Source organism: Nansenia antarctica (genome assembly GCF_963989245.1).
Source record: "Nansenia antarctica genome assembly, chromosome: 5".
In the NCBI taxonomy this organism is placed as follows: Eukaryota; Metazoa; Chordata; class Actinopteri; order Argentiniformes; family Microstomatidae; genus Nansenia; species Nansenia antarctica.
The window spans coordinates 60,602,147-60,615,023 of record NC_137690.1 but is presented as its reverse complement, the minus strand read 5'-3'; the positions used below and the strand labels follow the sequence as shown (position 1 = coordinate 60,615,023).

Genomic DNA, 12,877 nt, shown 5'->3' with positions numbered 1-12,877 from the left:
CAGAGTATTTATAATCTAATAAGAGGTATAAATTGATCCATATCAATTTATAACATAATTATAATTGAATTTTGGATTGCTGTGGGCAATGCAGTCAGATAATTTACTCTCACCTGAAGAAGAAAAAAAAAATATGTCCAACTATACTATAAAAAACAGACATTTCAAATGCTTCAATCCACTGTCCATGTACTGTAAATATGCCATTATGGTATTACCATGAAGCCCAATTCTAGCAGAATAAGAAAGATTGTATATCTAACTTAAGTAAAATAATAAAGTCCCTCCAGTTAGCCCTTTAGCTGGCATGTGTGCAGCAGACTAGCTCATCTCATCACCTCTGAGCTAGCTAGCTAGCTTGCTAGTTCTTTGACACTATTTACACAATGGAATTATAGTCATTGTCAAGTGTCAGTCAGACACTTTCTAGTCACAATAATAACGACCAATTTTAACCAACTTTCTCTGTCAGAACACTCAGCAATTATATTTTCTAACGTTTCAACTTGCTTACTTTCTATCTGAAGACATCTCAACCGGCAAAAACTCTCTCGCGTCGCGCGCACAATTGTTAAGTCTGACGTCAAAAGTGACGTTTAGCCATTTCCGGGTCCAAACCAGAAATTCCCTGCACCAGAGTACCAGCTAGTGTACTACAGCGGTAGAATGACAGTTTAATCGTTTTTTAGACTCGGATCTATTCATACAACAAGGGACACAGCACTTTCCCGTTTTCTCCATATTGTCAGGGTATTTGAGCCTCGGAAAAGCGCTATATAAATATAATTTATTATTATTATTTCGGCATTTCGAAGACAGCGTCTCAGCCAACGTTGGACCCGGAAACACGTCACCACTTAACAAGCGGATTATTCTCCAGCGCGGCACAGCGCGAACCGAAGTGTGGAGAGAGCCTATGGGCTTGCCACTTGCCAGATTCGGGTTGGGTGCGTTTAAAAAACGCGGATATTTTAGCTTGTCAGATGTTTGGTGTTTATGTCCGGCCCGCCCCCCCAAGGCAATGGTAGGGGAAACACTGGCATTATAACATTACAACATTACAACTTGGATACAATATACATGATCAAATGTATTTCTGTATTTATTTGGTCGTTATTTAACAGTACTGTAAAATGCTTGCATTTATAAATCTCGGCTGCAATTAAGTGTTCACAGCAAAAAAAAACGTATACAATGTACATCCCTATGTATGTGTTAATTTATTTATTCATGATTCACCAGCTAGTACCCAAACAATAGAACCGACCAGTCTTTCGCTACTAAGGTTGTTACATTGTTTGTACAACGTTGTTACAATGTTACCAAGACGTTATAGAGGCGGGCGGTTATAGTCACTCAATCCGTCTGCTTCCCGCCTTGTCCAAAAGGAGTCTACACCCAGTGAATTTGTACATTTAGTAAATTTAGAAGGAGTATTGGGAGTATTGGACATGGCATCCTAGCCTTATACCACTGAAATAATTAGTGAAATGCGAGAGAATGTTAAAAAATACAAACCAAAACATGTGTATGTTTTTCTTCAGAAAAAGTACAAGACAGACCACTAAAGAAATGCAAGTTCATTTTTTTTGTTAATAACACTACATACATTTATAAAGACCACCATTGATTATAATTTAACCATTTTGTGAAAAAAAACAACAACATAACTCCAAACCCAGACCAAAAAGCTGTTTTCTGGTATCTGTACAGTTTTTTTTTATGATTATCTAGACAACTCCCTAGCAAGCATTAGTCCTGTCAATTGTAAATCGAAAAGTAGACTACATTGCAACACCCTATTTACAGTATATTATTTATATATATATTTATATCACACTGGCTGTAATTATGACAAGATATATTCATGAGCGTCATTAGTGCAAGGCATGAGTAAGACAGACCTGTCATCAGAGTTATTGAACAGACTGGGAGGGGGGGGGGGGTGTTGGTGTGTGTGTGTGTGTGTGTAAGTATGTGTGCGTGTCTATCTTAACAATGATGTTAATGATGAGGGGGGGGGGGGGGGGTTACACTGGTGTAGGCCTGGTATTCTAGCTCTGGTACATGTACACACAAACTGTCAGTGTGTGTGCGCAAATATGCATGTTTGATGTCTCTATGAGAACGGATGTTTGATCACCAGACAGCCAGCCCAGTCCTCTGAGCTCACAGACGGTCTAAAGCACTTCCTAAAGAACAGCCCAGCACTCTGAACCCACAGACGGTCTAAAGCACTTCCTAAAGAACAAGAAGGGATGACTCATCATTCTGGGCTCAATAGGAGACAAGGCCACAGTGTCAGCTGATCTCTGATGAATCTCGCAACACTTCCCAAAGTCACCTCACCTGCTGCACCAGTTGTAAAAACAGCTGTCTTCTAACCAGCAACGTATTTACACCTGAAAAGGTGCTGTGCACATTAACCAAATCACAAGTTAATCTTAGTAAATCAGACGACACTGCAACCCATAAGGAGATGACCCAAAACCAACCACCAGGAGGGGTCTGTGGCAATGACAGGGAGGGTTGGGACCAAATGTGGGCTGGGGAGTAGGTTGCTTTACATTGTGTAGGTCCTTGCAGACACTGAGGTCACAGAGTCATTACTGTGAACCATTGCACGATGCCACTAGGACAGCTAGAAGCAGGCAAGGCCCTGGGATGGGGCCGGGAACTCTATACTAGTGCTACTTAAGTGGGGGAAAGCATATGAATACGTTACTCGTGAGAAAGAAGAGTGCTGATAGAGGGCGAGAGGGAGAGAAACTGGAGACCCAAGTCCACTGCAAAACAGTCTTTTCCTTGTGAAGATTTAGCCCTAGCAAGCTGAGGAGCATGGTGGAACTCAAACGCCTCCCTTCCTGTCTCCATTCCTGTCTTCTTTCCTTCTCTCTTCCTCACCTTTTCAGAGACACTTCTCTTCTCACTCACTCTATATTCTCTTTAGATTTTTTTGTGCCACTGAATAAAGTTAAAACATTAGATTTTTCCATGTTAGGCCTTGTAGTGATACATGCATCCATAATTCTGACATACAATAATAATAAAATAAAAAAAAGAACTAAATAAAAAAAAACAAGAAACAAAAACAAAAGAAGGACATAAAGAGAGAGATTTCTGTATTAGAAACGCAGCAATAAGAGTCTTTAGCTATCCCAGGAGAGAGAGACCACTTGGAAGAGTCCTGCAAATGAGTCCTGCTGCTACCGACAGTTGGGAGTGGGGTGAGGATGAGGGGGCACTCAATTAGTAACAGCAGAACCAGAGGGGAGAAGGGCTGGGTTGAGTGAAATCGATTTGGGCGTTGCATTAGTTACTGCAGAAAGGAGGGAAGGAGAGGGGAGGAGTCGCGGGCGTCTTTTTCTGTTACTGCAGAACAGAGTTTGGAGGGGCAGGACTTCGCATTAGTTACTGCAGCGACAGTCGGGGCATGGATCACATTAATATCTGCAGTGGGGAATGGGCTGGGGCTTCGTGTTAGTTACTGCAGCAGGGGGCCTTGGTTGGCTGGGCGGTTTCCGTCAGGTCGACACCTCTGTTCCGCCCACTGTTTGCTCCGGCAGCCTGGGGCTCGCTCTTGGGCAATCTTTTTGCTGGAGGACAAAGCGACAACAACACACTTCAAAATGGCCATTGCTGACAAGGACTGATATGGATCAAAACATTGACATTACTTATTACAATAAAACTGCCCCAAAATGTACTTTCACTTTGGCCCAATCCCATTTCACCCCTTGCCCCTATCACATGTAAGGTGTCCCGATTGTTGTTGGGATGTATAGGTAGGGCGAGGTGGTAGGGCTACATGGCCCTCCAAACTTTTTCAGAGGCACACTCCAAACGGAGTGTTATGCGAAATCTCCCAGAATGCCATGCAAATCATCGACAAGATAGTGGTGAATGCAGAAGCAACAAAAGAAAACCACAAATGTAATTATTATTTTTCGTTAATAAAGATTTAAAAATTATGATAACCATTGTATCTTAGTTTAAATGTCAATTTGGACTTAAGTTAAATATGCACATGCAAATCAGGCCACAGGGCAATAAAAACCTACCAATAGCCATGAATATCTCGTTCACATTCATAGATGTCTTGGCCGACGTCTCCATGAAGAGCAAGCTGTTGTCGTCTGCGTAAGACTGGGCATCCTGTGAAATACATTAAAAGAAAGTCAGTCTCAAACTGCAGTTATAAATTGCTGAGGAGGGTCAGCAGTCATCTGAGGTTTAGACCAGAGTGTTTTTAACTCATCGGACTGGCATCAGCCAGGTATTTGGAAAGGTATAACGATGTTTGGACTCACCTGGAAGTCCACGGCTCTCTTGTTGGCAAGGTCTGCCTTGTTGCCTGATAGAGCGATGACGATGTTGGGGCTGGCTTGTCTCTGGAGCTCCTTCACCCAGTTCTTGGCCCGTGCAAATGACTCCTGGGGAGAGGAGAAATGGTACCATTAAATACTTTTTTTTACTTCTACTTTGGTGCACTTTTTCACGTGGAGAGCTCCCCAATTTCAACTATTCAAACTAGCCTCATTTGTGATGTCGTAGACCACGATGGCGGCCTGCGCCCCTCTGTAGTACATGGGCGCCAGGCTGTGGTAGCGCTCCTGTCCTGCAGTGTCCCAGATCTCAAACTTCACTGTCGTGTCATCTAGGCACACTGTCTGGGTCAAGAAGGCCGCTGGAGAGGGGACAGAGCACACAGAGATGTCAAGCACATCATAGAAAAAGAGGATAATGACAAACATGTTTTATGACAATGAATTGCAAATATTTACCTCCTTCACACCGATTGAACAAAATCTTAGTGAAAGACCATAATTAGTAGACTATGTGCATTGTATGTTAGTTTGAACACGCTGCATCCCCTCCAGCACACTACTAAACAGGTGCAATGCTCACCTCCTATTGTGCTCTCCTGGAACTCGTGGAACTGGCCCTTGACGAAGCGGAGCACTAGACTGGACTTCCCCACTGCCGACTCCCCCAGCAGAACCAGTTTAAACTGGCAGATCTTATTCCCAGCGTTGGGCCCGTTGGGTCTCGTAGCTCCTCCCCGATTGGCCATGACCTATCAGATCCCCCGGTGTCCTGCGCGTCGGACTGCACTGTCAGGGCTTCAGCTGTAGCAGGCTGAAGAGAGAGAGAGAGAGAGAGAGAGAGAGAGAGAGAGAGAGAGAGAGAGAGTTATGATTATCATCTAAACGTTGTGCATATTTAGCTGGCTTAATTTGTAAGGTTCCCCTGTACTACATCCTCCAACCCTACATCCTGCAGGCCAAGTGTGAAAATGTAAAACCTCCCAGAGAAAGAAAGAGGAAGAAACCAGGGGAATAATACTTCAGAAATAGTGGAGTGCAGAGGATCTCTCTGGCCAAAGTACATCCTAAAGGCACAGCTTTATCTCTGAATCTGTCTCTACATTCTATTCCATGTCACTTTGTAACAGGTTTTCTTTGATATGCCTAAATTAAGGTGATGCCGTATGTTAGGGTGTTGTAGTAGATGGGGAAAATAGTCAGAATTTTTAAAGTTCAAGTTCCCAGAGAAAAAGAGATCCCTGACTGGCCATCTTTTTTCAAGGAGTTGGCTATGCACTGGGCAGATTATCACATCTCCACAGTAGATATGAGAGATAGGGAAATACAGAGGCATGTTACCATGGCAACCACTAGTGGCATTCTGCCCTGAGAAATCTGTGGTGAAGTTGTCAAAATAAACATAGCTGATGCCAGTTAAGTCAAGCTACACAACAGGTGACCAGTCTGGGTGACAAGTCTCTCTTTCACTCATGCAGCCAGACAGACAGACCAACCGACCAACAGAGAAACAGACAGACAGACACAGAGAGAGAGAAAAACAGACAGAGGGAGGGAGAGGGGGGGGGGGGGGGGAGAGAGAGAGAGAAAATCAACTGTTTTAAACGATTGTCTACGAGCCACCTCCAAGCTTGTGAATTTTCCAGAAAAACATTACACTAACTAGCACAGAATATGTCACACTATTAGTAGTAGTCATATTTACTAGTAGTAAGCTAGCTATTTACTTGATAAAAGTGCAAAGTTGAGCAAAAAACTATTTAGCTGTATGACTGACAATGCATGTCATATTCCCACAATCTAGATACTGACACTGACAGCTTCACTGCAGAATAGGAGAGCTTTATGACAACCATGCCTGGTAACGTTTGAATTGGATAAGGAAGCCAACAATAACGTCTCAAACCATATCATGTTTACCAAATCAGCTTGTGACAGCAACATACCTAGGACCTGCTAGCAACTAGAAAGCTAGCCTACTTTGTTTTCGTAGCTAGCTTGATCAAACTGAGGAGGGAGGACGCCATTTTCCACAGAACCAAAGTGCTGGCCAGCTGACTTCAGCTTAGCTAGCTTGCTTGTTGACAGCAGACAGCAGAGTCCTAGCTGGTTAATACCGTTTGCCTGGCGACTGCTGACAGCAGTGCTAAAAACAAGCCACATACATTACAGCGTCAGCTCGCTAAATAAGTAGAACATGTGATGGAGAATAATGATGTGCTGCAGATCTAGCTAGCTGGCAGAGTTGCTGGTGTTGTTCACTATCCACCCATGATCAATGTTAACAAAGTACCTAAAAAATAACACAGCAAAACGTTGTTGAGAAGCGATGGTCTGACAAAACCCTTTAGTAGGGCTCTTCCCAACTATGTCGGGGCCACGGCCTATTTTCGCGTTTCTCTCATCACACCAGACATCAACAGCCTAGCCAAGCTAGCTACTACTAGCCAGCTGACAACTGAACGAGCTCACATTCACAACTGTCAAGACTATTTCGCTTACTGTACCTGAGAGCCAGGCGATGTTTTTGAACACTAAACACCCCCACAATAGTTCTTACACATAAACAAACGAGCGAACTGCGGTTTACGTTATTGTTGAAACCTACAAAATATTCAACCACCCCGATCACGTCTCCTCCTTTCTTTCTTCTCGCAACTTCCCCTTTAGAACCAAAACACAAACACCCTCTTCCGCCCCTCGTGCCACGTCACACGGCGCGTCTTCTCTGCAGAAGAGGAAATCACGTCAGATGTCTGATGTTTTGGATGATGGGAATGATGATGATGATGATGATGATGATGATGAATGATGATGATTTGATGATACCCAGAGGGAATTAATAAATAATAATAATAATAATATAAATAATTAATAAATTAATAAATAATAATTATTATTATTATTAATTATTATTAATTAATAAATAATAATAATCAATAAAGTTGTTTGAATATTGTTTTCATTGTTTTCATTTTTAACGTTCAGTTTTTAATGTAATTGAATTTATTTGATGGTGATGATGATGATGATGATGATGATGCTGCTGCTGCTGCTGCTGATAATGATGGAGAGGATTTTTTTGTATGAAAATCCACACGTGTTCTATAATCTCAGACACAAACTGTTACAATAGAAGGTTCTTCACAGAGTGTATCATGCACTAGAAAAACTACATACAATGTCAGATGAAATGTCCTAATGTGTTGGTGGTACAAGAGACAAAAGATCAAAACATTTTCACATAGTCTGGTCCTGTATTTCACTTGGAACTCTGTTATAGATATTTATTAATTTTTTATGTATAAGAACTTGTATTACACATTTGCCTCGCTCATGTCTCCGTCCTTGGTACTAATAATCCAGATGTATTATGTGTAAAGCTATATTGATAAGGTTGAACCAGCAGAGGGAGCCCTCCGTCTAAATAATGCATGAGCTCTGTTCACGCTGATGACCAACTCATGTCTACCCAACTCTTCAATATTTACTTCTTTATTGGTATTGCAGACAAATTGTTTGTGATTCTATTGTTTTCTATTTGATTTAGATCTAGATAGCCATTGAAGTCTGTTGCAGTCCATTCTGCTCATTGTGGTGGATGTCTCAAGCCTGGAAATTATTTCTGTCATAACTATTGACATTGGTTAAACATACAACGTTATTATGTAATACCCATAGTTACCATAGACAAGACAGCTGCGTATGAGGTGAGGTACACAGTAAACAAAAAACATTACACATGATATTACAATAACATAACAAATATTATTAACAGTATTACGATAAACATAGAAGACATCAACCTCTATAGAACCTTTTCATTTAAATAAAAGAGATTACAGTATTACGTTTTAACTGTGTCAATATTCTCCAACCCTCTATAAAGCTTCTGCTCGTCAATCAATCATTTAATCCATCCAGCAGATCAATTGGTAAATAAACAAAGCAACCCATAGCCAACCTATTTATCAATAGGGGGTTGGCCTACAGACTCACCTGGCATTGTATTCTAACCTCTTATACGTTGACTGTGGTGCTATGCTTAGTTCACAGTGCACTTAGCCCAGTCAAGTATGCCACTGTTAAGGTCATACTCACTATTCAATGAAACCCACAGTATGTCTGGTCCTTCGGGGCTAATGTAAAGGAGGCTATATTGGATGCCTCACAAACAGCATGGTGGTTATTTCCAATTCATCAAGTTATATAACTGTAATCATGAGTTTTTGTAAAGGGAGCATCTTTTCATAAAGCGAAGGTCAGTGTTCTGCTGTGATTGAGAGGTTAGCCATCATTCTGTGATCATACTGTAAGGAAAATATACATACAGTAAATGTTCTTTGTATGTGGCAATACTGTCACCATGGGCATTTTAGAAAAACAGGCATTGTATTAATATTGCTTTTTGGTTGTATCGTTGTATATTGTTTATGATGGAAAATGGGACAATGTTAAAACCAAACATTGCACAATAGCATGTGGTAACATATCATGTTGGTTATTGGTTGTTATTTGATGGTCATCATCCAACGTTGCTACATTGTTGGATCATGGGTTGAAAATACTGGTTTCTGAAAATCAGCATTTGATGGTCATTGCATTGTGACACGGTTGTATGTGGACTGTAAAGGAAGGTTTTCTACATGTCATTGTTTGACTGATGATCCAATATTGTACAAGGTTGCCCATTGATTCCTAACTAAAGAGAATTATAAAATAACATTTACCTACATAAATGGACACGAGTGTCCATGATGGGATATTTTTAATGATCTTGATTTGAACTCACAACCTTTTGTTTTGATGGGGCGTCTGTGGCTCAGGAGGTAGAGCCGGCATCTATTGATCACAAGGTCGGTGGTTCGATCCCTGGCTCCACGTGTTGAGGTGTCCTTGGGAAAGACACTGAACCCCAAATGGCTCCCAATGAGCGTGCCGGTGCCTTGCATGGTAGCTTGCCGCCATTGGTGTGTGAATGTGTGAATGAGAGGCCATTGTAAAGTGGTTTGGAATAAGGAGCTATATAAGTGCAGTCCATTTACCATTTATAAGTGCAGTCCATTTTGTACTGCATTGTTCTCTCCACAATGCCATTAGCCCACTGCCACTTTAAGAGACCAATGGGGTTCAGATTATGCATTAGGTTACAAATACGTTCCATAACATACAGTAGAGATGCTAAAATGTATGTGTAATAGTCAAATCAATGGTTGGGGTTTCACTAAGACACTAGATAACAGTAGATAAAAGGCCAACATTTTGCAGCAGATGAGAGGTCTTCCCAATATGTAGTCATGAGAGTTTATCTCAAAATCCACATGGCCCTCATGACATAGCAAGTAAGGTACAGTGAAATAAAATGCTAAATGTAATCCTTCCTGTAAAATATTTTGTTTTAGCCTAACTATTATTTGGTCAGAAAGTACATAAATATTAGACTTTTACATTTATATTTATGTAAATAAGCAACATTTAAAAAAAATAATCTTATTAAATAATTTAAACTGTGAGATGGTCGGATGCCGATTGTTAACTGCCAATATAAAAAAAACTGTAACTGTTCAATCAATGTGCAATAATATAACAATGTTAGATGATGAGCATCAAATTATAAAGTTGAAAAAGTTGAAAAATAGCCATCAAATTACAATGCCTAATAAACAGATAATTCCAACCAACATGTGACTGAACAACAACCAATAACAATGTCCATCCAAAATTACAACAGCTACAGTATAGAGCTCCATCATTTGCATTATGACTTTAAATGTACTATCAATACTATCAGAACTGTTATACAACGTCAGTTTTGTTAGTCTTGGAGCGTTGCACAACTGGACACAATGAAAAATGCCTTTGGGTGTATGGCAATATTGCACTCAGATCTTCTCAGATCGCCGATCACATTGAAAAGGGTCAAGGAATGGAAACCATTAGTACCAAGACATAATGGATTTACAGAGTTCTGGCTAGAGGTCAAAATAATGGTGAGTGGTGTGCAACAAACCGCTTAGGGCTGCAGTTTCCTTATTGGGTGAGAATGTCAACGGCAACAATGTGAGATTGTTTTGAGAGGGTCAGATCCTGTGATTTCCATTTATTAAAATACACTCCTTGAGCTAACCATTTCTGATCAGTATTCTTAAGACTACTGTATGTGTGTACAGTATATGCTTGCTGATTGTTGTGGGATTGAATTATCACAGTCAATTTGCCTGAGACATGTACTAGACCTGCAATGAAAACACAGACATCCATACACCAGGTAATTTGATCTGTGTGACAGTGGAACAGGCATTAAAGAACACTATGTCACCCTAAAACCCTGAACGCACACACACACACACACACACACACACACACATACACACATACACACACACACACACACACACACACACACACACACACACACACACCATGCATTGCCAACTGTCTTATGGAATATTACGAATACCACTGAACAATCTCATACAACCTATAGACTACTTTATATTAATATTCAAATGATGGAGAAACCAGTTTTTCGTAAATTGCAGCTCATCCAAAATGCCGCTGCTAGGGTCCTAACAAAAACAAAGACATTTTAACACATTACACCAATCCTGAGATCCCTGCACTGGCTACCAGTCTCTTAGAGAATTGAATTCAAAATCCTCCTAATAACATACAAATCACAAAATGGTCTTGGACCAAAATACATATCAGATCTCCTCCCACCCTATATTCCCACAAGGTCCCTAAGGTCAGCTGAGACTAATCAGCTAATAATTCCAAGAGTAAAAACAAAATACGGTGCAGCAGCTTTCAGTCACGCTGCTGCATGCTCCTGGAACAAACTCCCTGAAGAAATAACCCTAACCCTAAATGTTTTATCTATTTACTTCTTATATTTGCTTTTATTCATTGTAATTTTTATTTTCTTACTATGCTCCTCTTGCTGTATTTTTAAACAATGTATGTAAAGCACTTTGAATTGCCCCTGTTGTATGAAATGTGCTATACAAATAAACTTGCCTTGCCTCATTCAACTCATGAGAAAACCAAGCTGTGTTGTGAAAAATGTCCTGAATGCACAGTGTACAGGTTTTTTGCCCTTGCCTGCTTGCGCGTTCTGTCATCATGTGGTTTTAAATGTCCATCTTAGTTGTTGCTTTATCTTCTTTGCTCTCTGTGAAGTGCATTGGGTCACATTTTCTGTGACAAATGCGCTATACAAATAAAACGTGATTTGATTTGATTTGAAAAGGACTCACCATTCAAACAGGTTAAATAATGTGGAGTGAAATGCAGAATCAGAGCCTGGCCAAAGGGTAAAACAATGATGTTGGAGCCAGCCATGGAGAGCCACTGCCTGGACGGTTGTGATTCCATGCCTTGTTGATGTGCCCTGTGGAGCTTCAAAACTTGTCAAGATTCCAATTCAGAACTCCACATGACATTCACCTCTCTCAGAGAACAGTGCTAGGCAGGGTAGTGCAGATAACTCATATCTAACATGTGTCAGTCCAGTTATGCTTATTCATGCACCACTCAGCTTCACCTTGAACTGTAATAAACATAGAAACACAATGTGCAACGCCAAAGAAAAATCCTGCCAATGAAGCACATTTTTTCTATCAAGGTTTTATTTAAAACTGTAGCAGTAGACAACATTAACATGTATTTCATTTAAAGAAATAATCTATTCAACATAGTTGAATGCAGCCACTGTGTGCAAAGGGGTCTATCATCCACATTGACGGTTGATTTGTGTCACTGGCGGGAAAGTGGTGTGTTTACTAGGGATGTACCCGAAGTGCAGGAACAATAACATTTAAACAAATAGATAAGCTACATGCAGCATATCAACTTCATTATTCTGTATTTCGGAGTTTTAGCTCACAGATTGCAAGTGAGAGAGAGAGAGAGTGCGCGAGCGGGAGGGAATGTTACACTCACTACTGACACACTCTCACCCGCACACACACGCACACGCACACGCACACACACACACACACACACACACACACACACACACATACACACGCATACACACACCTCCTTCCGTTCCGTACCACCATAATCAATTCCTTTCTATCCACAGGATCTGTCCCAGCTGCCTTTAATTTAAGACAGCCAGAGTCAAGCCTCTTCTCAAGAAACCAAATCTTGACCCGTCTGCTGTCATTCACTACAGACCGGTAACCCTTCTCTCCTTCTTATCTAAAACCCTTGAATGTGCCGTCTCTAACCAACTGTCTCACTATTTCCTTCAGAACAATCACCTTGACCCTCACCAATCCGGTTTCAAGGCTGGGTAATCTACTGAGACTGCTCTCCTCGCTGTCATGGAGGCCCTCCACTCTGCTCAATCGTCCTCCCTCACCTCTGTTCTGGACCTGTCTGTTGCATTTGACACAGTAAACCACCCGGTCCTTCTCTCCACTGTCTCAGAACTGGGCATCTCTGGCTCTGAATTCTACCTGGCCGATCACTCTTATCAGGTGACGTGGAGAGGATCGCTGTCCTCTCTTCGAGCCCTCACCACTGGGGTCCCCCAGGGCTCC

General features: G+C 41.2%; 1 protein-coding gene across 1 annotated transcript; it reads right to left on the bottom strand.

Moving 5' to 3' along the window:
* Positions 1–1,184: 1,184 nt before the first annotated feature.
* Positions 1,185–6,969, bottom strand: rab5aa (RAB5A, member RAS oncogene family, a). The gene is made up of 6 exons (XM_080532607.1): positions 6,934–6,969; positions 4,909–5,139; positions 4,536–4,687; positions 4,311–4,433; positions 4,062–4,155; positions 1,185–3,596 (listed from the first exon to the last, which is right to left on the bottom strand). The coding sequence occupies exons 2-6, from the start codon at positions 5,072–5,074 to the stop codon at positions 3,481–3,483; spliced, it is 651 nt and encodes a 216-aa protein (XP_080388733.1). The 5' UTR covers positions 5,075–5,139; positions 6,934–6,969; the 3' UTR covers positions 1,185–3,480.
* Positions 6,970–12,877: the final 5,908 nt, after the last annotated feature.